The 27,263-nt window shown below is 43.1% G+C and overlaps 1 protein-coding gene across 1 annotated transcript in view; it reads right to left on the bottom strand.

Moving 5' to 3' along the window:
* Positions 1 to 27,263, bottom strand: part of SMOX (spermine oxidase) — a 65,770-nt gene that overhangs the window by 15,238 nt on the left and 23,269 nt on the right. Inside the window, exons 4-5 of the mRNA XM_073611008.1 lie at positions 15,804 to 15,977; positions 9,275 to 9,971 (exon numbers count right to left, since the gene is read on the bottom strand). Coding sequence (XP_073467109.1) covers positions 9,275 to 9,971; positions 15,804 to 15,977 — 871 coding nt within the window. The remainder of the gene's footprint in view (positions 1 to 9,274; positions 9,972 to 15,803; positions 15,978 to 27,263) is intronic.

Genomic DNA, 27,263 nt, shown 5'->3' with positions numbered 1-27,263 from the left:
GGATCAGAAAAGACATGATCAAACAGCTTTTTTTTTTTTTTTTCACAATGCAGGGGATTAACCCCTTAGTTTCCACAGTGAGTATAAGAAGCATGCTTTAATGCATATACAGACTGATTTTACTGTTGTGGGTTTAGTAACACTTTAAGCACACCAGCATTTTGAGTTTTATAGTCACTTCATACTTTAATAAATATTATATACACAGCGGTCACATGATATGGGCAGTGAGCCGGTACACTGATCAGTCATTGGCCGTGTCCAGGGGACACAGCCGGTGACAGATCACACCGTGATCACAGTCAGAAGGACAAAAGGCCTGTGCACCCGTCAATCTGCTATAGGCTGGGTGGGGAGGTGTCAACCCCTTGGCACCGGCCCTTTAAAGCAGGGGTCTCAAACTGGCAGCTCTTCAGCTATTGTAAAACTATCCCATGAGGCACTGCAAGGCTGACAGTTACAAACATGACTCCATCAGGCAGAGGCATGATGGGACTTCTAGTTCCGCAACAGCTGGAGGGCCGCCAGTTTGAGACCCCAGCTTTAAAGGGTTTGCTATGCCGGGAGGTGGGGCTTATGGCCACATGACCACCGTGATTGGCTGTCACATGATCAGAAAAGTCCCGATCGCAAGCATCACGCGCTCTCAGCACCGCACTGCTGGCGCTATTGCACACAAATATGCAGCCGCTCTGCGCCAACTGGTTAAAGTACATCTAAGAGGCAAAACTTTTTTTTTCAGTTTGGTATAGAGTGGAGAGGGATTAGAACTTCATGTCGGTTTTTATTGCTGTCTGTACCTGTAAGGGAGATTCAGCCTCTATTTGTCCTGTTTATCAATGAAAGTAAAAGAAAATCCCACATTTTGGGGTGCCCCCAGAAAAGGAATAGAGGGGAAATCTTCCAATGGGGACACTAGTTCTGGTGACATGAGGTTACCCAAAGAACTCCCTCAATTTTCAGGGATTTCCTCTCCCTTTCTGTTGTGGCTATGGGACAGGAAGTGAAGGGAAATCTCTTCAATGGGCTACAGATGGCAAAAAAAAAAAAAAAATGACAGCGGTTACAACCCTCCCTTACTCTATCCAAAATGAAAAGTTAAAAAGTTTTGCCTATAGTTCTACTTTAAAGTGATATCATAGTGATTGTAAAGGTTCGTTTTTTGTTTTTGTTTTTTTTTTTTTTTTTTTAAAACATGTTATACTTACCCTCTCTGTGCAAGTGTTTTGCACTGAGCAGCCCAGATCTTCGTCTTCTGAGGTGCCCTGGTGGTGCTCCTGGCTCCTCCTCTTCATCAGGTGCCCCCATGGACAGCCACTTTCCATGGGGTCACCCATGCGGGTGTGCTCACAAGCCCCACTGCTGCGTCCATTGACAGACAGCATGACTCAGCCCAGCCCCCCGGAACCCCTGTCACTGGATTTGATTGACAGCAGCGGGAGCCAATGGCACCTGCTGCTATCAATCTATCCAATGAAGATGGAGACAGGGGATGGAGTCGCGCACATCGCTGGAACCATCGGGCTCAGGAAAGATGGGGGGGGGAAACGACGACTCTGGGGGGCAGCTGCAGCACAGAAGGTTTTTCACCTTAATACATAGAATGCACCAAAGTGAAAAACCTGGAGACTTTACAACCCCTTTAACCTCTTGCCTACTGGGCAATTTCACCCCCTTCCTGCACAGGACAATTTTCAGCTTTCAGCGCCGTCACACTTTGAATGACAATTGCGCGGTCATACAACACTGTACCCATATGAACTTTTTATCATTTTCTTCACACAAATAGAGCTTTCTTTTGGTGGTATTTTATCACTGCTGTATTTAAATTTTTACAAAAAAATAAAAATAAATAAATGTTTGAGTTTGTCAGTATATTTTGTAATAAAGTAATTTTTCTCCTTCACTGATGGGCGCTGATGAGGCTGCACAGAAAGGCAGCAGTGACTGGCATCACTAATGAGCACCGATTGGTGGCACTGATGGCTTTACTGTAATCAGGGCACTGATGATCAGTGCCCGGATTATATGTCCAGCTGTTCCCTGCAAGGAGATGCCGCTGATCAGCTATCCTCACCACTGTCAGTGTGAGGCGCTGAGAGCCAATCACCGGCCACTTCCGTGTTTACATGTGACCGGCTAGGATTGGACACAGCTGATCACATGGTTAAAGAGAGTTTACAGAGCTCGGGGTCATGCCGCGTCCTAGCAACACGGCGCGATCGCCCACAGGCACGGCTGTTCTGGAGCAATGTCATGACGTCCACCCAGAATGAGAGCCGCACTGTCCCTTCGTCATTTGACGGTGGGCGGGCAGAAAACACTTAAAGTCTGGTTTTTAGTAAAAAAAATAAAATAAAAAAAATAAGTGTCCCCACAGCAAGCAGCTTGCTATGGGGGCACCCGAGCTGAGCTGCAGCTCTGTGTGTCCATTCAAACACAGCCGTGCCTCGGCCCTGCCCCCTTTACTCATTGGCTCACTGACTTAGATTGGCAGCAGCGGGAGCCAATGGCACCCACTGTTGTGTCTCAGCCAATCAGGAGGGAGAGTCCTGGAGAGTTGAGGCTGGATCGAGATGGGGCTCAAGTATTATGGGGGGCTGCTGCACACTGAAGGTTTTTTGTCTTCATGCATAGAATTAAATTAAGATGCAAAAAAAAAAAAAAAAAAAAAAAAAAAAAAAAGACTGCCTTTAGAATCACTTTAAGGCAAACATGACAGCTTCAGGCAAACAGTATTCATTTATGTATATCTAGGAACATCTATAACAAACATTACGTAAAACATCAGGATAAGGATCCTTATTTTGAAACCATGACAGTTTTTAGCCCAATGAGATATGGAAATTAGGACCATGATGATGAAAATAAAGATCCCTACCTTTGTGGTAAGGATGACCCTTTACAAGAGTTTTTCTTTGCGATCCGTAAGCCATGGGACCGCACTTCTTTGTATAATTCTACTTTTACTGCTAAATAGCTTGTCGGTTACAGATGGTGCACACCTGACAGTTACTGCAGTAAATACTACTGACCAAATGTGAAATCTGATGAGAAATGGTGAGCGCTGGTTAGAAACACACAAAGCTTTACAGGTAAAGTGATTCTGAACAATACAGGAGAGGATGGGAAAAAACAGGGAACCTGGCAGAAGTTTGAGGATTTTATTAAAATGTAAAGGTCAAGTTTTAGGATATTTTCCCTCCTTGTTCCATACTCACGTCAGTGAATGCTTGTTCCAGGTCAGTGACCCAGCAAGGGTGATGGCCCTGGAACTTGCACCTCACGAAAAAATAAAATAAAAAAAAAATAGAAAATCATGAGCTGCCATCTTGAAACGTTTCCTGACCTAGTCTGAGAACACTTTTTGGGGCACCAGTAAAAAGGCATCAGCCCATTACAGTTCACCTTTAAAGTTGAATTCTGGGCACAAAGACTTTCACATATTCCTTAAACCACTTCTCCTTAGGTGGACATCATATGACGTCCTGGACTTGAAGTGGAGATATTTAAAATGATGGGTGCAGCTACAGGCATCATCCAGATCTCTTTTCAGCTGGCGATTCCCTCACATGTAAAAGCCATCATAGCGGCAGTATTGCTGCTTGATTGCTTTTACAGGCGATGGGAGGGGATGGCCCATCCCTCCCCGTCATTCTCTGGTGCTTCTCTGGTCTCTCCCCTGCGATCAGGGATGCAAGAATAAATCCGCCAGCAGCAGCGGTTTACAATAGAGCTGGCCGTGGACCAGATGGTGCCTGGCCATCTCTATGACCCTCGGAGGCCAAAAGTGACCATCATGACATCACCAGCAGATGTAAAACTGCTTTTTTTTTTTTTTTTTTTTTTAGATGGAAAGCCTGAGATCGATTTTGATTTTTTTTTTTTTTTTTAATCTCAGGCTTTCCAGCAGAGAAGGAGAGATGTGGGGACTTCTAGACCCCAGATCTCTCCATAAAAAGGATCTGTCATGCCCTATTCCTTTTTTACAAGGAATGTTTACATTCCTAGCAAAAGTGATAAAAAAAAAAAAAAAAAGTGCCCTATCCCCTCGCAAACGTAGGTCACGCCCACATATGTAAATGACATTCAATCCACGCATGTGCGGTATCGCCACAAACACGAGAGCAATAATCCTAGCACAAGACCTCCAACTGTAAACTGGTAACCCATAAAAAAAAAAAAAAAAAAAAAAAAAAAAAAAAAAAATGTTAAAATATCACCTATGGAGATTTTTAAGTACTGAAGTTTGGCGCCATTCCACAAAGCCTGCGCAATTTGAAAGCGTGACATCTTAAGCATCTAGTTACTCAGCGTGAAATCATCTTTCACATTATACAGAAAAGTTGGGGTAAATATTGCGTTTTATTTTTTTAATTCACGAAAGTGTTTATTTTCCAAAAAAAAAAAATTGCGTTTGAAAAAAAAATTGCTGCGCAAATACCATATGACAAACTGCAACAACCACCATTTTATTCCCGAAGGGCTCTACTAAAAATATTATATATAATGTTTGGGGGAATGGAACCAAGCCGATTCAACCAGGGTCCTAGTAAAACCTCATCCCATTTATTCCCTCCTTCCTCCCCTCCCATCCCCCACTCTTCCTCTCCTCTTTTCTGACTATTTTTTTCTCTTCTTTACCCTCTTATAACCATTTAAATGCTATAGGTTGAAGATGGGGAATGGGTTTACTGCAACTGAAGAGATTACATATAAACCGGAATGAACAGAATGTTACCCTCATTTATAATGTACATCTAATTCATCATATATCTGTGACCTTGTTCCCGTCTCTCCAGAATGTTGTTACTATGGTTTTTTTTAATCTTTCTATGCAGCTGAGATATGTATGTATTAAATTGTCTCTGCCCAAGTTGGGCGTTAATAAAAATTATATTTAAAAAAAAAAAATAATGTTTGGGGGTTCTGAGTAATTTTCTAGCAAAAAATAAAAAAAATAAAAAATGATGATTTGTACATGTAGGAGAGGAATGCCAGAATTGGCTTGGGCTGGAAGTGGTTAAGAGCCACAAAGGCTATAAATCCAATGTATCCCTTAGCAAACCCAGATATTACCTTGTAAAAATAGCAGTGATATATCACTGTGCTGTATATAACCTGTGCAAAAAGCAGAGCTGTGGGGAGAGACTCCACCCTCTTGGCTGCCTGCAGAAAACTACAGGAGGGGGCGGAGACAAGACCAGTCCTCCTGCACAAGGAGAGAGAGCAGCAGTGACCGGTCTTTATTACAAGAAGCTCCTATACTGAGGTGAAGTCTCACACTGGATTACAGCACAGATCTGGAAGAAATACACAAAGCCTCCATGATTCAAGAAAATAAATAGGACTCTTGTGATTGTGTACCCCAGAGCTCAGCTCTAAGTTTGTATTGTCATATAAATAACTGTGTGGCACGTTAAAATCATCCATCTCAATAAAATCTAAACCCCCAAAACAGCCCTCATTAATAGCTCAGTTATCCTAATCACTACTGTCTGACCTTCATGTGGACAAGCGGAAACCTAAACTGTACTTGTAAACATTTGTAGAAGACAGATTGTATTACATGGTGAAGGCAGGTCGCTGGAAAAGAGGACAGAGGGCACCAAGGACTTGGCAGTCAAAATACGTGACATAATAAAGATGAAACCTACAAATACAAGGCCACCAAGTCTATAGGTACTTTTTGTAAGCCAAAGCATGTCTGCTCCTGCAGTGCTACTGAACATTCAGTTGCACCCCTTTCTCCGTACAGAGTAAGGCCACCCATCGTCCGTAATGGGTCACCAGGGTGTAGAGGCACAGCCTTGCTCCTGAAACTGATAGAAGTGTTGTAAATTCCCTGGGAACAGGAGCAGACATGGGGAGGAAGGTGTCAGTTTTTAATTTTCAGGCACCAGTTAACCACTTCAGCCCTGGAAGGATTTGCCCCCTTCCTGACCAGGCCATTTTTTGCGATACAACACTGCGTTGCTTTAACTGACAATTGCGCAGTGGTGAGACATTGTACCCAAACACAATTTATGTCCTTTTTTCCCTCCCACAAAGAGATTTCTTTTGGTGGTATTTGATCACCTCTGCGTTTTTTATTTATTTTTTGTTTATAGTGCAAAAAAGGCACAAAAGTGCAAAAATCACAATATTTTGTAGTTTTTGCTATAATAAATATATTAAAAAAAAATAAATAAATAATTCGCAATAAGCATATATTGATAGGTTTGTGCAAAAGTTATAGCGTCTACAAAATAGGGGATAGATTTATGACATTTTTTATAATAATTTTTTTTTTTTTTTTTAGACTAGTAATGATGGCTATCTGCGATTATCAGGATTGCAACATTGCAGCAGACAGATTGGACACTTTTGACACCATTTTGGGACCATTATCATTTATACAGCAATCAGAGATAAAAATAGCCATTTATTACTGTATAAATGACACTGGCAGGGAAGGGGTTAACACTAGGGGGCGATCAAGGGGTTAACCGTTTCCTAGGTGTGTTCTAACTGTAGGGGGGATGGGCCTGACCAGGGAAGGAGAGAGATTGGTGTTCATACTTGGTATGAACAGACAATCTCTCTCCTCTCCCTTGAGAGAACCGGGATTTGTGCGTTTACACATACAGATCCCGGTTCTCGCTCGGTCACCAGTGATCGCGGGTGCACGGTGGTCATCGCGCCTGCCGGGCACACGCATTGGCTCCGAGGATACGTGGCGGGCGTGTGCCTCCAGCAGAGCGCGCCTGTGGCGAGGTCTTTAAAAGGAGTGACGTACAGCTAAGGCGATTTGCCCAGCCGAGCCAACCTGCCACAATATAACTGCGGTGGCTGGTCGGCTAGTGGTTAAAGTGCAACCAAAATCAAAAAGGAAAACCACATGATTAAAAACTGTGAATACTATGACAAACTACATCATAGACATCCTTTAATTCCACTCAGTTCAACTTTCTGTACATAGTGACAGTTTTTTTTTACAAAAAAGGAAAAAATAAAAATAAATAAAAAACGTGAAATTGTGTCCACAGCAGGTAGCCAAATGAGGCACTAAGCAAAAATGAAGGAGCTAGTGTCTAGTTTAGAGGTCCAACTCATAGTGAAAGGAGCAACTTTGTTTTACTTTGGGTTCAGCTTTCTGTAAGAACAGATCAGCCAGTGTTGATGTTTGCATAAAGGACAATAGGATAAAATGCAAATCTTAAGCCTCTTGCACACGATTCTCCTGTTTGAGCATCTACATTAGAATTTCTCATACACGCTTGCACGTATTTTCGTGCATATGCGCTCGTGCAATTTCACACGCATACTTATTCTTGTTCTGTAGTATTTAAATTGGCATGTGCGCAATCGTGCAAATTTGCGTGCATAAGGTGTAAGTTACTGACCAAAAATGCAGATTTTTCTCTTTATTTTTTAACTAAAGAATGCACGGCGCTTGTTAATGCGCCTGTGTGCAGAGGTACACTACAATTAATGGACTGTATTTTAGCTCAGTAAAAAATACAATTAAAAAAAGCTGTACCGAGCCTTTTCAAGCTGTAGTGTGCAAGAGGCCTTAAAGTGGTAGTAAAGGCTCAAGGTTTTTTTTTTAACCGTCATGCATTCTATTCATGAAGGTAAAAAACCTGTGTGCAGCAGCCCCCCCCCATAATACTTACCTGAGCCCCATCTTGGTCCAGCACTGTGCACAAGAGCAGCGGCTCTCCATGGTCTCTGCCTCCTCACTGGCTGAGACAGCAGTGGGAGCCATTGGCTCCCACTAAATGTCAATTACAGCCAGTGAGCCAATAAGGAGAGAGAGTGGGGGGTGGGGCCGAGCCCCACTGTCTGAATGGACAGACAATTCTTCATATTCCCATTACACACGTTCCTGGATAAGCTCTCAAAGTTTGGGTTCTGCAGCAACAACCAGCTGAATACTGGTTCAAGTCACAAAGTAGACATTTGCCAGCACATCATGGATTATTTATTGCACGATCACAACAAAAGGAGAGTGCAATGTTTCGGAGTCACGCAGGACCCCTTCATCAGGCATGTGATCACATGCCTGATGAAGGGGTCCTGCGTGACTCCGAAACGTTGCACTCTCCTTGTGTTGTGATCATGCAATAAATAATCCGTTTGGATGCCACTTTGTGTTGATCCATGGCATGCTGGCAAATATCTATTTTGAATGGACAAACAGACCAGCAGCTCGGAGAGCAAGCCTGCTCAGGTAGTAGCTTGCTATGGGGGCACACGACAGGAGGGGGAGGAGCCAGTAGCGCTGGCAGAGGACCTAAGAGGAGGATCGGGGCTGCCCTGTCCAAAATGCACGGCACAGAGGAGGCAAGTATAACATGTTATAATAAAATAAAAAAAATAAAAAGCAGCCTCTAATATTACTTTAAGTTAGTAATGAAGTACAAAACCTGGCCAAAAAGGTCTTTGACTGCAGTCCAATTATCTTTTGGGTTGACTGATGCCCAGTACCATACAACCTACTCTTTGTGATCCAAGGATGTCAAAGACCCTGGGTTCACAGGAGGCGGCTGCAGAGATGGACGTCATTACATTACGCAGCACCATTTTCACCAGTATTCAGGACTTGCCCACTGCCAAAAAAGTTCCCTGAGCATCACATGGTTTAAATAAGAGACCTTTGGAAAAATGGCATACATGAAAATAATGTTAAAGTTATTTGGGTTTGAGGTGGCAGTGGAAGATTACAAATGCAGGATTGGCTTAAATCCAATCATGAATTTACATAATTCAGCTACCTGTGTGGGACAGGTGTTGGTATTTACATAGCTGAAGGAGCAGATTCTTGCATCAACCAGGGCCCTAAAGGTTCTAGTTACACTTCTGATACATGGGTGACATGGTGTGAAAAGCACCCATCCATGTTACAAGGAGTTGATGAAAACTTGCAAACGATATAGCAAAAAAACACAACACACACGTTTTACATTATGTAGATTGGTAGAAGAGGAGCAGAACCAAAGAAAACACCCCAGTTGTGGTAGGACAGAGACTTAAACTTGGCTAAGTAGTGAGTATGTACATTATGAAGATTGGTAGAAGAGGAGCAGAACCAAAGAAAACACCCCAGTTGTGGTAGGACAGAGACTTAAACTTGGCTAAGTAGTGAGTATGGAAGTAGGGAGGGGAGAGCTAGCACTGGAGAATCCAATATGAAGATCCACCAGGCTACTCAGATGACCAAACTCCTATACCCAAAATATCACTGTGGTGGACTGGCTTTAATGCCTTCGTTTTGCTGTGAAGTACTAACCTGTAAATTTTCTCAACAGTTCAGTGCAGGTTTCGGCAACAGTCTCATCATCGCATTTCTCCATGATCAACGCCTCCTCCCCACAGATCCAACCGCTTAGCACATAACCGTATCGCTCTGGAGGGTACAACACGTCGAAGCTGCAGATCTTCTTATACCACAAGTCCTCTGGATACGTCAAGCTCTCACTTTCTGCCTCGTCCTCCCAGACGAACTGGATGCTGTTACACTCCGGACTCCAGAACGGCTCTTCGAATTCCAGGAAGATCTTGTCGGTGGTGCTGATCCCTAGCTTCTCAATTGCCATGACTTTGTCTTCCGGAAGGCGTGGGTGAAACAGTGTCTCGTGGAATTTCTTCAAGACTCCCAGCGAAATCGTAACGATCACATGATCAGCGGGAATGAACTCGCAGTCTTCGCATTCAACAAAGACTGGATAGCCCTTGTCCTCCATCTGGTCGTTGTTGTGGTCAGCTACCCCCTCAATCCGCTTGCGGATGGAACGATTCCAGTGGATGCACTTGATGGGTTTGCGCAGCTGGATGACCGACTGAGGGATGGAGGACGACAAGAGTTCCACAATCTTAATGAAGCCACAGGGAATGACGTGATGGGCACCAGGAATTTCTGTCCACTCCCCAAACTCGCTGAGTGACACTTCATCCATACTGTGTGAACTGCTCTCGCAACTTTCCACCTAGGAATAAATATAAAAATTTGTAACCAAGACAATTCCCAACCAACAAAACATGTGAGAAGGGATATACAGACATAACTAGTTACAAAAAAAATTGGGCTTTACTTTTTTTTTTTTAAAGCATAAAAATCTTTTTTCCAAAAAAACGCGTTCGAAAAATTGCTGCGCAAATACTGTGCAAGATTAAAAAAAAAGTTGTAACGACCTCCATTGTATTCTCTAGGTATTGTATTCTCTCTTTAGTCTTTGTTAAAAAAAAACAACATATATAATGTTTGGGGTTTCTATGTAATTTTCTAGCAAAAAGAATGAGGATTTGTACATGTAGGAGAGAAATGTCAGAATTGGCCTGGGTGGCAAGTGGTTAAAATGTTCATTTTGTCAACCATCAGGTTTTTAACCTGTGGACCATTTAAACTCATAAACCAAACACCTGCTTTCTATTGCAGGCACTTGCAGGTGTCTACACATTGTAGAGCTTTTGTAGAAAAGCCTTGGACCCCACCAAACTAGTAGTACTCAGTAATGCAGAAGGCAAACAGCGGCTAGGTCACTGGGTGAAGCCCGTCCACTCCTTTACTACTTGGTTGGTAAAGGCCATTGATTACAGTGATGGACCAATAGTAAAAAAGAGAAAACAGGCCAGAAACGCCAACATCCAACTCACTATTGTTCACTTCTGATAAGCCAGCACCAGCCACTTAAAACATGGCTCCCCATTCCACTCCATTCACATAAATTCCCAAATCTTTGGCATTAGTGGGGCTCTTCCTCACTCATACTTGAAATGTGCTTCAAGGACAAAAAATAAAAAAAAAAAAAAAAAAAGATTTTCTGGTCCATCTGTCTTTGCCTGGTTGTCACAACAGGACTGAACAGGGTTTTTAAATACATTTTAATTCTGGATGCAGAGTGGTGGGTTACATTAATCCACTAGTTTCTTACAGCTCTCAAGGACTGGGTCAATAAAATATCCCCTGTGGAGCTCCCATCTCGAAAAAGCTGCAATCATCTTTCGAAAAAGGTTGCGGAGGACCTTACATTACATTCTGTGATGAAGTTTAGAGCAGCACCAATGTGAAAATCCATGGGAAACCATGTAGAATGAAGGGTGGGAGATAGGGTTTCATGCTTTTACACACTTGAATGCGTAAGAAATAACAGTACATTACAGGAAAATAAGCCTCTTATTTTTTTTTTGTTTTCCTCATTTGCAACACTATACTAGAGCTACACAATGTAGATGGTGATTCACCCCAGTAGAAGTAACCTAAAAAACAGATGAAGGCGGAAAAAAAAAAAAAAAAAATTATATGTATGTGTAATGTAGAGTATATCTATACACACACACACACACACACACACACTTTTTTTCCCCCCCCTTGATCTATCTCGTTTCTTAGGTATTGGAAAAAAAAAAAAAAAAAAAAAAAAAAAAAAGCCAGAAGGCCATGAACAAACCTGTGCACAGTGCAAATAACACATATTTGTTAAATTAGACATACTGTGTTGAGCTAAGCATATAGTAATGGATCAGCAAGCCGAAGGCATCATGAAATATTCAACGTGCCTTGCTGGAACAGTAAGAAAAAAAAAACCCCACACACCACAATGTGCATCCAGTAGAGTAATTATATACACTTACACTCCGCTAAACTACTTTATCATAGGCTGAAATGAAGAAGAAAAATTAAACAAAATCACTCTCCCAGAAGTACAGAGTACACAAATGAATGGGTTCAGGCTTAAAGGCTCAGGGCAAAAAGAAAAATATTCTCCAGTGCAAATACAACAGTTATTCAATTACGGTACTTCTCTGTACATTTAAAAGTAGAGATGAACCCTAACTAAATTATGACATTTAGTTCACTTTGCCTACCATCAATGGCTACATGGCTTTTTTTTTGGGGGGGGGGGTTCTAGAAACGGTAGATCTTAAGCCAGCCATAGATGGTTACAGCTGGTTCAGCAGGGACCAGCCGAGATTCTAACCATCTATGGGCAGGCTGATTGTACCCAATTCAATTGTTGTACGACTCGGGTGCAACCAGCATTTCAGATTTTTACATGGGATAGCCAGCAGCTATGGCCGCTAGAAATAGTCACTGTTCTTCTGGCATGGACAGCTCCCAACCCCCCACCAGAAGAACACAATAGCGCTGCAGGAGGGATTCCCCCATTAACACTGACTGTCGATGGGGGAATCTAGTGATTTTCTTTCCAGTAACCTGTGGTTGCAGGAAAGAAATTGCATCTTCTATAGCCTGCCTAAATGTCCTAAGTCACTGAAACAAGAGATCACTCCTAAATTGGGACACGTACAGCAATAAAAAGGGTGAGAACCTTTGGGTTTATGTCAGTTTTGTTTGTTTCAGGGTCTTTCAAGGGTCCATCAAGGATGACAAACAGGGAATTGGTCTTTGACTTTGCAGCAGTGGATGAGGGATAGACCAACCGCTCCAACCATAGCTCTAACATCATCCAGACCATTTGTTTTTGGTAACTGGAACCGGACAGAGGTATGAGAAAACAATGTTCTGACTGCGGTGAAAGGCAAAAACTACCTTTGGCAATAAGGAAACCCTGGAACTCATCACAACTTTTCCTATGCAGAAAATGTTCCTTTCAGGATAAGGCCACCAGTTCAGACAGACAATCGCCTTGCTACACGAAACCCCACCACGTAGGTGAAATTAGAGACTAATGTGACCGTTTCAAATGGCAGTTTCTGAAATACAGAGAACCAGATAGAGATCCCACAAAGTCAAAGGGGAATGGGGATACATGGGAGAATCCCCGCACAAAGAGGCCAACACATTCTCAAAGAACAATCACAAGAAATCTGCTTAGAACCAAAGGCTGATCCAGACCCAGCCTCAGGAAGGAGAAGATTTGTCCCTGGGGTAGAAGTCCAAAAACTTCCATCATGCATACTAAAGTATGTCTTCCATGTCCAATGATAGACCTTGCAGGAAGTGGACTTAGTTTTTAGCATTGTAGGAATCACAGACTCAAAGATGCTCCTTTCCCTCAGAACTTGGGCTTCAGCCATACTATTAAAGCTAGCGACAATGAAACAGGGTGAGAAATTGCTCCTAGGGACAGATCGATCCTGATGATCTGACAGCTGTTCCGTGGGCACTTTCAGGAATCTCACCAAGTCAGCATACTACATCTGCCTAGGCAAGTTCTGAAACAATGAGGATCACCAAAATGACCTCCATCTCGATCCATACGGATCCCAGTGAAGACATGGAAGACCTTCAGAAGAAGAAAGAGGCATAGATGAAGGTATACTCATCCCATGGAGCCACCAAAGCATCCACTGTTGCTGCTAGAGCAGTGGTTCTCAACCTCAGTCCTCAAGTACCCCAACAGGCCATGTTTGCAGGTTTTCCTTTATCTTGCAGAGGTGCTTTAAATCAGAGACAATGGCTTGGTATTTTGGACAGCTATTTTATCCAAGAGAAATTCCCAAAACATGGCCTGTTGGGGGTACTACTTGAGGACGGAGGTTGAGAACCATAGTTCGGAGACAAACCTGTCAAACTTGTCGTTTCACCTGGAGTCCAAGTTGTGCTCATTTGGCATCCCTCACCTGCGACAAATGTTCTGGAACACCTTGGGATGAAGGGACCACGCATGAATTCAGGAGCTGCCAGCTGAGAGAATCTGCCTGCCAATCATGAGCGCTTGGATTTTACATGGCTGAAAGTTCTGTTTAGGACAGGATATGAACTACCGTACCCCTCTTGCCTTGGCAAAACTTCAGTCTCCCCAATATGTGAAGAATGCCAAATCTGTAGGGTTGTCTGACTAAATGTGGATCAGATGACCCTCCAGTACGATGGTCCAATGCTCCAAAGACGCCCAAAATCGCCCTAAGTTCCAGGATGTTGATTGAATGAAGAGACTTCCAAAGATCAACCCCCTCGCACTGACCAGGTGCCTAGTACTCCTCCCAAACCTAACCAGCTGGCATCTGTCAAAGGAATATTCCAAGAGATAGGAAGGACTTCCAACTTCACAGCTGGATTCTTGAATGATTGAGTCAGGGACAACTGGGTCCCCAGTGACAAACTAACCAATCTGTACAGAGGACAGATCGACTTGTCCCACAAGGAGGGTCTTCTTGAAGTGGACATTGAGGGAGATAAAATGGATAGTATTTAACAAAAGTGAGGGAACTACACAGCCTTCTCCTTAGGCTTTTTTCATTTTGAAAGATGGATGCTCTTGCCCCCAGTAACATCTTTAAGAATCCTAGCAAGAGTTGGTGTGCCTTAAAGGCATGCAGTTATCTGCAGTCCAGCACTTTAGCTCTAAGCATATGTACCGACAGGAGATAAGTGAGAAAGAAGAAGTAAAAAGTCACAGCCAGGACTTTTTAGATTTAGAAAGGGCTTCCAACTGCTTATTGCTTGGGTCCTCGAAGACAGATGTATTCTCTACTGAAATAGTAGGAACTCTATAGGCAATTTGTATTGTTCAGAATAAATTGCAAGGGATGGACTGGGTGTTAATTCACTCTGAATTCAATGCAACACCCAAGCCTTGAGATCCCCATGGAAGCTGGAAATCACTGTAGTAGGCACCACTGTTACAGTGATCTCCACCATCTTTCAGGTCCTGTGCCAGGCAGCTGCCTTGCTGCATTGTGAACACAGGAGGTTGACGGCTTGGCACCATTCAGAGAACACTTAGCATTTTCTCAATGAATGCAATGCATTCTCTGACTAGACGAGGTTGAGAGGCAGGGTGGTGACATCAAAGTCTCCACCTCATCCAATCAGAGAATGCTTTGCATTCAGGGAGAATTCACACTGCTTATCAGTTAAATTGCGGCGCAGTTGGAGCAATACAGTGCTCCGGCCACTCTGTTGTCGGCTCACTAGGAGGAAGTGTGGTGCATGATCCATTACATCGCATGGCTCCTTTTTTTTGCTTTGTACAAGCTTTATTTGCCCTGCAATAAAATTCAGCAGGTCTGCATTTTAGCACAGCGATAAGCTGTGTTGCAGTGTAAATGGGACACATAGGATATAGGAATGGTTTCCTGTGTTACCATGCGGTAAAACATCTGTCAAAGCATATAGTGTAAATTAGTCCTTATTGAGAAAATGCAAGATGTTCTCTGAATGATGCCTGTTCCAAGTGAGTGACCTCCTGTGTTCAGTAAGCAGTAGTGCAGCCATTTGGCACAGGGCAAGGCACTGGGAAGCCAGAGGCAGCTTTCATTGGCATCTCATAGGTATGACACACTTACACTGGTCCAAGCTGTAACTGTAAAAATGGCCATACCTGCAATGCATCTTTAAGTTCTACTAGCACAATACAGGGTTATTTATACCAAACATAACTCCTCAGCCCCCTCGCCCAGTCTCCCTTGACATTAATTGAATGGGAAAAAAAAAAAAAAAAATCAGTTTGAGTTTTCAGAAAAAAAAAAAGCCAATTAGCAATGACAGACCACCGTGTTTCACCCCCAATCAGGGCTTAGTCATAGTGATGGACGTTACCGCAATTTGGCAGCAAAAGTGAAAATGCACTTTAAATATCAAAACACCTGTCCAGTTGTCTTCCTAAACAGGACATATTTATTATCGTATATTACGACTGGTATACTTTAACACAAAAAGTGCCCCTTCAATTATGGATTAAAAATGAACCATTGGTTCATAGACACCGATTTCAAATATTGGTTTTATTTCACCTCCGTTACTGGCTAAAATGCAATTTTTCAAAGCCTAGGTCCATTACACCAGTACAGCTTTACAGAACCTCGATCATCACACAAAGTCTTCAGGAAACAGACAGACAACACGGACTTACCTTTAAATATTGCTGTATCATGGCCAGCTTGAGGCTCTTTGTGGTCTCCGTGTCATCAGGATCGTCCTTGATGCGTTTCTGGACCACATCCCGGGTAAAGACGCCCACGCTGTTTTGACTTTCTGCGTTAACTGGTTTTCCGTACTGAAAAAACTCCTGAGTCAGGTTATAGACCTGAAGAGAAAAAAAAAACGACCATGGGTTATATTATTCACTATACATGGGAACCACATAGCCTCAAGCGAGTCTCGATCCAGCTATATATCTTTTTAATCTTCCCAAGGTTCTCCAACCCCCCCCCTGCCCCCCGTCCAAAGCAAGTAGTATGTCACCAGCACACCAAGGATCTCCAGAACAGGTCCAAAGCTTTATTCAGTGATCACATCATACTTACAAAAGCAATGTGTCGGAGGCTCCCAGGATCACTTCAATAGGCATGTGACCAGCCTAATGAAGGGGTCCCGCGAGAATCCAAAAGGTCGCTTTTGTAACTATGTGATCATAGGCAGAACATATGTAAACAAGGCAGATCGCCGTTCTGTCAGTAGGGAATTGGTCCCGTGTTCCTGCAAAGTAGGAACATGGATCAATGCCATCCCCCTAGTAAAAGCACCACCCACACAGCACACAAGCACTGGCTAGGCACTTAGTTAACCCCTTCCCAGCCAGCGTTATTAGCACAGTGACAGTGCATATTTTTTAGTACTGATCAATACATTAGTGTCACTGGTCCCCAAAAAAGTGTAAGTTAATGTCCGTTTTATCTGCTGCAATATCGCAGTCCTGCTATAAGTCGCTGATTGCCGCCATTACTAGTATTAAAAATTAAAAAAAAAAAAAAAAAAAAAAATAAGTATATCCCATAGTTTGTAGACGCTATACCTTTTGCGCAAACAAATTCCAATAAGCATATATTGATTGATTTTACCAGAAATATGTAGCAGAATACATATGAACCTACATATACGCAGAAAATTAGTTTACTTTTTTTATTTATTTAATTATTGGATAGGTTTTATTGCAGAAAGTAAAAAAAATGCTCAAAAATTTTCAGTCTTGTTTATAGCATGAAAAATAACAGCAGTGGTGATCAAATACCACCAAAAAGAAAGCTCCGTGTGTGTGTGTGTGTGTGTGTGTGTGTGTGTGTGTGTGTGTGTGTGTGTGTGTGTGTGTGGTGAAGAGAAAAAGAAATGCCACACATTTTATTTGGGTACAGCGTTGCACAACCGCGCAATTGTCAGTTAGGTAACTCAGTGCTGTATCACAATAAGATGGTGTCAAGTGGTTAATATTGAACAAACAGAAGTTAGAAGCGGATTGGCCATCATGCACAGCTGCAAAGGATTTTGTACCAAGTATTAACGGTAAATAAATTTCAGTTAGCGCGTTCAATACTTTTACCCTGTGTCATTCCATTTTATTACACAAGTCAAATTCTGAACCCATTCCTTTTTCTTTCTTTGTATGTATGGATTGCATGGGTTGTTATCGACATGCGGTGAAAATTTCATGTCAATAGCGCCTTTAGAAATATATTTACCTAGAAAAATTGTGACACGTTCAATACTTATTTTAGCCACTGTATATCTCAAAGCACTATTAAAAACACATTAAAAAGGAGTTGACTTGCAGCAAACTGATCCCTTTCAATTAAAAAGAGAGAAGAAAAAACGGTTCTTATAAGATGAATGAGTAAATCTTTATGGAAATGACTGTGGCAGGGAATAGGAGCGCCAGGGATTTGTGAAATCTTAGCGAGGCTGGTGAGAGCGAGCTGGCTCAGCTTCCACCTCACTACCCTCAGGGCTGATCTGTTAGGTGAACAGAAAAGTACATTTGTCTAACATGCAAGCTCAGGCCAGCCAAGTACAGCGAGCCATCTCTCCACTGAAATTATTCCGCAGCGAGAACAAGAGGAATCTCACGTGTCGTGTGCAGGAATTCATACGGCAAGCAAGGTCAAAACGAGAAAATACATGTAACAAATGAAAAAGGCTACTACTGAGGATCAGACGCTAAAAAGGTATATAGGAAATTTCTACATTCATGTCAAGAGATCAAGTAACCTACCAACAGACAGCCTTCACAGTGCTGACTATAGATGCAAGGTCAAAGCTAATGGTTGCTAGACGTGACCTCCTTTGGCCTTGGTGCATTTGCCTTCAGCTTCTGAATATTTTCAGCACCATGGATATCAGCACATGAATACTCAATGCTTGCTAGATCACTGGTGCTCATCACAGCAAAGATAGATTAGTAGTAACCATTAACCTCAACACCTAAATCTAACCTCTAAATTTGAAACTAACCCCTACTGCAGGCTCATAAGATCATGGTGATATTGGAGGAGGTATAGTAAGAAAATATTTTAAGCACTTATTGGGTACTACTACAACAAGATACCTCATCTAGATATCCATCCCTAAATTTTAATCTTTGCTCTTGATGCTAAAAAGGTTGCTTTAGCCAGAGTCAGCAGATATTTCTTAGCTAGGTATCACTATGTCAGTGGTCCTCAAATTGCAGCCCTCTGGGGACAGCCCTTGGGGCACATTGCTCACAATGACAATTTCTCCCATTGATACTGATGGGTATAATTCCTCCCCAACACCAGCGATGGTAGACAATAGCTGCTATTGAAAGCAAACAACGGGGCAAAACTTCTCCCACTGACAACGAGGTACAATTCCTCCTACTGACGGACACCAACAATGAGGCAAATTTCCCCCCCACCAGCACCAACAAATGGGACACGGCTGTGGCAAGCCATTTATGCAGTGTGACATGTCCTGTGAGAGCTCTGCTGTTGATGTCCTTTCACTGTCACCAAAACCTTGGCACCTGCACACCAGCCTGTGTCAGATCTCTCCTGATCTCTTCTCCTTTGTCTCTTCCAAGACCATACTGTGGAAGAATGCTGCATTCTTGGACCGCTACTAGGAGGAGACGACCAAGCTTGCATGCTTCACCCATACTTCCATAAAAAAAAAAAAAAAGTGCAAGCAAGTGCATCTAAATCCCCCCTTGCTCCCTGATCAACCCAACAGTCTCCCTGTGGATATATCACCTGGGGAGGTGAAACAAGCCGCAGAGGAGAAAGGGATTGATCTTGGGAACCTTGAATGCCCTTCTGCCACAGCCCCACATGAATCCACTGACAGAAGTTTTACAATTAGTAACAAATGGGGCACAGTTCCTCCCACTGACACCAATGGGACGCCATGCTTTCCACTGACACCAAAGATGGGGCGCTATTCCTACCACCAATATTTTTTTTTTACTTTCACTGACCACAGTCTTGTCACCCCGAAGTCCACAGGAACTAGCCCTACTAGAAAGTATGAGGAGCCACGATTTATGTGATCACTGGTACAAGACTAAAGCAAAAACACAGAACCATTAGAGCTTTGGTACATGAACCTCACCCAAAAACCTTCAAAAAAAAAAAAAAAAAAAATTTATATATATATATATATATATATATATATATATATATATATATATATATATATATATATATATATATATATATATATATATATATATATATATATATATATATATATATATATATATATATATATATATATATTTTTTTTTTTTTTAATTTAACATACATACATTTTAGGGCGGTTACTGATTAAAAAAAAAAAAAAAAAAAATCGATTAATCTATTAATTATAAACGCACATACAGATCCAACTACTTTTAGCTGATTTAGCACCGTTGTTATGGCAATGGCCGAAGCCGGACATAGCGGGGCATGGCTAGGACGTCACACGTCATAAACTTGGCCTCACCGTGCCCATAATCGCAGCCTGAACTGTAGTCAGTGCCTGTGCCTGGATTACACAGTCTGCGGGCATCTCCCGCTGTGGGTCTCCAAGCTGAGTGTGAAAACTTTGGCCGTGCTGTGAGAAGAGTCTGCCGTCCTCCTAGATCAGCTCGTGTGATAGACAGAACACTGCGTCTATCACACAAGCTGATCTAGGAGGAGGGCGGGACTTTTCTCACAGCGCGGCCAAAGTTTTCACACTCAGCTCGGAGACACACAGCAGGAGATGCTCGCAGACTGTGTATGACATATAGTGGAGGAGGAGGGAGCGGAGCGCTGCAGCCACAGCTTGGCCCAAAGCGGCCCCAGGGCAGGCAGCCTACCGATCAAAAAAATTTTGATCGATCAAAAAAAAGTAACGATTAATCAAGGAATTAATCGTTAATTTCTGCAGCCCTAATATAGATTTTATTCCCATACTTTTAACTACCAGCATAAGAAGACTAATTAAGCAAGTTTAAAAAAAATACATTTTACAAATTTCTTTATGGTTGCTGAACTCTAAGCTGTATTGGGATGATCAAGGGTCTTGACAATTTAAATCTACTTATTTTGGATACAATAATCTGCAGACAAAAAGGAGTCTCGGAAAACTAAAGCTAGCCACACAGGTAAAAATGATTGTAAAGGCTCATTTTTTTCCCTATAAAAATAAACATGTTATACTTACCTGCTTTGTTGCAGTGGATTTGCAGAGAGCAGCCCGGATCCCCCTCTTCTCAGGTCCCTCTTCTGTGTTCCTGGCCCCTCCCTTCTGTTGAGTGCCCCCAGAGCAAGCAGCTTGCTATGAGGCACCCGAGCCATAGCTCCATGTCCATTCAGACATGGAGCCCGCCCCTGGCCCGGCCCCCTCTTTTCCCTGATTGGCTAGCTGACAGTAGCGGGAGCCAAATGGTGCCACTGCTGTGTGTCAGCCAATCAGCAAGGAGAAAGAATCGTGGACGGCTGGAACACTCATGGACAGAGGGACAGAGAAGGACCTCAGGTAAGTATTAAGGGGCTGCTGCACACAGAAGTCTTTAACTTAATGCATTAGGATAAAAAAAAAAAAAAAAAAAAAAAAAAAAAAAAAAAAGTTCTGCCCCGATCAGCCAGAATCTATTATGGTGCTTTTTATATCACAGAGCTACACTTCTTCTTCAATGACAGATTCGGTACCGTTTATAAACAAGGCACTTACCAATTAATAGGTAGACATTTCAGAAGGCTTTTCCTAAAACCACCACTACAAGCTGCTCACACATTTATCTCCTGACTGAGTCGGTTACATCCTTGTCTATAAAGTAATTTACCGTGACTCGTGCCCTGAATATCAATGGGTGACCTGTGCCCGCTGTGCCTATGCATACTAATTGTAAATCATCTCCTCTGCCGTAACAAGGGGACTTTGAGGGCTCATTAATCACTGGGACCGCATCAGTAATAAATTATGGCCTACACAAAGCCTCATCGTATCTTTTACAATTACCCAAACTGGAAAATCCCGAGGGGGGCACCAGATTCATGCGCTAAAAAGGCCAATAAATGAATCTAAAAGCACACCATTAATCTACAGAAAGAGTCCCCGTTATAGCACAATATTAGACTTATTTTAAAGCTGAATTCCAAGCAAAACAGTACAAAGAGTATTGCAGAGGACAGGTTTAGTAGTACCTGAATGCAGTAGAACGATGTGGTACAGGGATGCTACACCACCAGCTCAGTGTGTGGTGATGTAAAGAACCGACCTCAGCTTTTACTTGACCACTCCCCCCCCCTTGACACGTTTCACCCCGCCCCCAGGGCTTCATCATAGACCTTTATGAAGCTCTGGGGGTGGGGCAAAAAGGGTCAGTGGGCATGGTAAAGGAGGAGCCAAAGCTGAGGTCGATACACCATCACACACTGAGCTGGTGGTGTGCAGCGTTGGTTAAACTGCTCTCTAGATGAAGCATTTTGGATGCACCCTCCCCGCAGTGGAACACTAAAACAACTCAGACACTTAAAAGGGTTTGTCTAGGGTCCCCCGGCAGCTCTCGTGGCTCCTCCTCACATCGGTAAACCCCTTAGGAGAAGCGCTCTCCCGGGGGGTTACCTTGGGAGTGCGCTCCTCAGTCCAGCATTTGCGTCTATAGACACGGAATGCCGGACTCAGCCCCGGCGCCTGCATCATTGGATTTGATTGACAGCAGCGGAAGCCAATGGCAGCGCTGCTATCAATCTATCCAATCAAGAGACGAGCATAGGGGAAGAGCACGTCTCCGCCGAGGGAACAAAGGGCTCAGATAAGCAAAAAACGGGGGTACTGGGGGGCCGGTCACTGTCAGAAGTTTTTTTCACCTTAATGCAAAGGATGCATTAAGGTGAAAAAAAAAAAAAAACCACAAGGGTTTACAACCCCTTTAAAGCAGCACTGTAAGAGGTTTGACCGAGTCACCAAGTACCTAAATGTAGTGTCTCCTGGTTTGAGGTAGCTGTGTCCAGGAAACCTGCCCGACATTTTCAGTAGAACCTGCCTCTTGGCAAGAGTTTCCTGTCCAGAAAACACTGCAATGCCAAAACACCACAGTGACTCAGATGCACCCGAAACCACTGTCCATCAGGAGATGTGACACCACCAGATCCCTGACCCTGAGAGCGGTGCCCCCTCTTCTCCCAGCTGCCTCTTTTCTGGAACCATTTAACTGGTATAACAGGTAAATAATGCAGCAACTATATTATTCAACCTAATATACAGTAGTCCTCCAAGGATGCAGGCATAAAACAATGTTGGTATGCAAGTACCTAGGTATGCAAACATGCAGGTATACAAGTATTCTTGCCATTTATGCATGTATGCAGTACAAAATCAATAAGCACACATGCATGTACCCCCAGGCAAACAAGCCCATATGCATGTAGTCCTATGCAAATAAGCACATATGTATTTAATCCCAGGAAAACAAGTACATATGTATACAGCTTAATGTAAATAAACATACGTATGCGGTACAAATGAAAACATACCAGTATGTGTTTAAGTAATATGCACCTATGGAAGCATGTGCCTATGCAACTATGCATTTAGACAAAATATGAAAGCGTGCACTATACACACGCATTCATGCAACATGTGCCCATGGAAACAAGCATTTTTTGCAATAAGCAAGCATGCGTTTATGCAACACATATCTATGCAGACATGCATCTTTATGCAACCATGTATCCTTATGCGATCACCATCCCAGCCCTCTGTTTTATGAACCCATCCCACACTAAATGTTAGTGTAAACCGATGCTTCTAAATATCTCTTCTCTGATCTTTTATGGCCGATCACATGACCTCTGGCCACTCTCGTCCTCTGATGTAAGGGCTACAGCGGGATCCCCTCTGACATCAGCGGGTGAGGTCACGTGACCTCACTGGAGATAAGTGAAGAGAAGTTACGGTATTTACAGGCATCAGTTTACACAGATGCAGTGATTTTTTTAACCCCTTCAGCCTCAGAAGGTTTACACCCCCCCCCCCCCTTCATGACCAGGCCATTTTCTGTTATAGGGCACTGCGTTACATTGACAATTGTGCGGTCGTGTAATGCTGTATCCAAATAAAATGTATGTCTTTTTTACCACAGAGAGCTTTCTTTTGGTGGTATTTGATCACCTCTGCAGTTTTAATTTTTTTGCACTATAAAACAAAAAAAAAAAAAAAAAAAAAAAAACACAATTATGAAAAAAAAATTCAAAGTTTCGTCACCAATTTAGGCCAATATGTATTCTGCTACATTTTTGGTAAAAAAAAACAAAAAATAAATAAATTCTGATAAGCGCACGATGGGAAGGCAGAGATCCTGTGTTCTAGCCTTGCAGGAACACAGGATCACAACCTATTCTCACAGAACGGCGATCTGCCTTGTTTACATAGGCAGACCGGTGTTCTACATGTGTCCTGAATGATATGCATCATTGTGTCTGCCAGACCGCTAATTGGCTCCTGCTGTGTCCAATCACAGTGCCCCAGACCCGGAAGTGCATGATCACCTATTAGGTATGTGATCCTGCCCAGGAGAGCCGCCTTGCCGCTGTATATATGCAGTATTTGGTCGGCAAGCGTTTAACGCTGGCAGTGCACTCCTGGGAGTGCAGGGGGGCTGTGCCATTTAGTATTTACTATTCCAAATAAGTACTGTTGTCTGCGGTGTTCAGACTTCGCTACATTCTGGGAAGTGTCTTTTACAAAAAAGTTCTTTTGACGGCTTGAATTTGATGAAAACCATGAGCAGTAATCATGATGCATCGTGGAATTGAAATCGTTGACAAGATAATTGTAATCGATTCGTGAGACAAGTGAAGATGCGTACTTCTAACCCACACGGCTGTCAAATTGGGGCTAACGTCTGTGTCCGTGCATCCTAATAGATATGAATGAGACTGCATGGAACACCTGGGTGGGCAAAGATAGCCCATTCGCACAGGGGTACACATAGCTACACCTGTCTGAGTGAGGACTTACTATCCTGGTAAAAGCGGAGAAGAAAAAAAAGGAGGAAGAAGAAAGGAGGGCAAGCTCCTAAGTTCTGTTATGCACTTTTGTGGACTGAATGTTATCAGCTGTGCCCAGCTACCTTTTGCTCAGATCTCTACAATATAAAAATAGCGAAGATAAGAACTGGGAGGGCTAAATAAATGGAGATAACACAGGAAGTTGCACAGCTCTGAATTTCAGACAAGATCAACAAGATGCATTTTTTGCATCTAACAAAATTTTTCCAACGGTTCTGAATATTGAGCAGACCAAAGAGCAAGTTGGTGTTTAGAGTTATGTGCACCTTAAAGCAGTGGCGTACCAAGTGGGGGGGGGCAGGATACCCCGGGTAACACACGGGGGGGGGTTGGTTTGGGCTGCAGCACGGTGAGGTGAACTGCAATGGCATTGCAAGGGGGTGCAAGTCGCACCCACCAGAGGGGTGACACCCGTCAGCAGGGCCCAATGCAACACCACTGCACCAACGATCCCCTTCTCTCGCGGCTGCGGGCTGTCTGAGTGGCTCTGAGCTGTCCTGACTGGCGAGCTGTGACAGTGCACTGGGGGTGCCTGGACCACTACCAGGGTGACACCCAGAGCCAGTTCGTTGCCAAATACACAGAGCAGAGTTAACTAAGTAAACCAGCAGGTGATTGGTTGCTAGGTGGTCCTAGCAACCAATTAATAGCTTGTTAATATGAAAAATTAACGCTAGCAGTTCCCGCGCTCTGTTCAGTGCTACTCACTGTCTCTCCATCTGCATGATTAAGGTAAGAAGGGACAGAGCTGGGAGGGGGTCTGTGTACCATGCAGGGGGGGTGTCCAGAGTGCTGTATAATGTAAAGGGGTCCAGAGGCGCAGTTGTGGAGAGGGGGTATACAGTAGTGACAAACCGATACTAAAGGATGCAGAAGGCATAGTGGGGTGTTTTTACATTTTAACGTGTGGGGGATGGGGTGCCAGATATAGGATCCACCCCGTGTGGAAGTCTTGCCCTCATTTGACTATGCCCTTGGAGGACCGGAGTGATGTCTAACGTCACATCCGCCTCTTGGGCTTAAAAAGGGATTTTTCTCAAATTTTTTTTTTTTTTTTTGCTTTTAAAAAAAAGGTAAAGAGATTTGGGGTCTTTTTGACCCCAGATTTCTTAAGGACCTGGCATGCTTATTTCTATTGCAAGGGATGTTTATACTCCTTGTAATAGTAAAAAAAAAAAAAAAAAAAAAAAAAAAAAAAAATATATAATAATTTAGGAGGAGAGATGGGTTTGCTTTATAAGCAATTAGGACAGACCTAATTGACCCCATAAAGAATGAGGAAGGACATCTGGTTACAAAGGATGGGCAGATGGCGAAGGTATTGCATTTATTCTGCTCCTCAGTCTTCACAAGAGAATCGCAGGGCTTCAGTAACCAAAACTGCAGTGTTTAGCCTCATGACACAACACAGGAAGCACCCTCATGGCTAACAGACAGAACTAGAATTAGACTTGGAAAACTTAACATTAATAAGTCACTGGGACCAGATGGCTTGCACCAGAGGGTACTTGGGAAACTCAGTCAAGTAATTGCCAGACCATTGTTCCTAATTTTTACTGACAGTCTACTGACTGGAATGGTACCAGCTAATTGGAGAAAAGCCAATGTAGCACCAATATTTAAAAAGGGCCCAAAATACCTCCCTGGGAATTACAGACCAGTTAGCCCAACATCAATAGTATGCAAGCTCTTGGAGGGGAAGATAAGGGACTATATACACACACAAAGATTTTAGTAAGGAGAACGGTATCATTAGCAGTAATCCGCATGGATTCATGAAGAATCATTCTTGCCAAACCAATTAACTTTCTATGAGGAGGTGAGTTGCCATCTAGATAAAGGAAGGCCTGTAGACGTGGTATATCTGGATTTTGCAAAAGCATTTGACACAGTTCCCCATAAACTTTTACTGTACAAAATAAGGTCCATTGGCATGGACCATAGGGTGAGTACATGGATTGAAAACTGACTACAAGGGCGAGTTTAGAGGGTGGTGATAAATGGGGAGTACTCAGAATGGTCAGGGGTGGGTAGTGGAGTCCCACAGGGTTCTGTGCTGGGACCAACTCCTATTTCATTTGTTCATAAATGACCTGGAGGATGGGGTAAACAGTTTGATCTCTGTATTTGTGGACAATACTAAGCTAAGCAGGACAATAACTTCTCCGCAGGATGTGGAAGCCTTGCAAAAAGATCTGAACAAATTAATGGGGTGGCCAACTACATGGCAAATGAGGTTCAATGTAGAAAAATGTAAAATAATGCATTTGGGTGGTAAAAATATGAATGCAATCTATACACTGGGGGGGGGGGGGGGGGGGGGGGACCTCTGAGGGAATCTAGGATGGAAAAGGACCTGAGGGTCCTAGTAGATGACAGGCTCAGAAAAAGCATGCAATATTAGCACGCATTAAAGAGGGATTAACTCCAGGGAAAAAAGCAAAAATTCTCCCAACTCTACAAGACTGAGTCTGGTCCGGCCACACCTGGAGTATGCTGTCCAGTTCTGGGCACCAGTCCTCAGGAAGGATGTACTGGAAATGGAGCGAGTACAAAGAAGGGCAACAAAGCTAATAAAGGGTCTGGAGGATCTTAGTTATGAGGAAAGGTTGCGAGCACTGAACTTATTCTCTCTGGAGAAGAGATGCTTGAGAGGGGATATGATTTCAATGTACAAATACCATACTGGTGACCCCACAATAGGAATAAAACTTTTGCGGAAGGGAGTTTAACAAGACTCGTGGCCACTCATTAAAAAATTAGCAGAAAAGAAGTTTAACCTTAAACTACGTAGAGGGTTCTTTACTGCAAGAGTGGAAAGGATGTGGAATTCTCTGGATGTGGTTGCTCTGTGCAAAACCACTGCAAGAGGTGGCAAGTATAACATGTTTGTTATTTTTTGTTTTTTTAAACTAGACTTTACAATCACTTTAAATCTGCCAATACAGTTAACACTCTCCTCTCCCCTTAGGGCCCTTTCACACTGAGGCGGGGGCGGCGTCGGCGGTAAAACGCCACTATTAGCGGCGTTTTACCGTCGGTATTCGGCCGCTAGCGGGGCGGTTTTACCCCCCGCTAGCGACCAAGAAAGGGTTGAATAC

This window comes from Aquarana catesbeiana, linkage group LG01, assembly GCF_042186555.1.
Source record: "Aquarana catesbeiana isolate 2022-GZ linkage group LG01, ASM4218655v1, whole genome shotgun sequence".
Taxonomy (NCBI): domain Eukaryota; kingdom Metazoa; phylum Chordata; class Amphibia; order Anura; family Ranidae; genus Aquarana; species Aquarana catesbeiana.
This window is presented reverse-complemented; position numbering and strand designations above follow the sequence as displayed.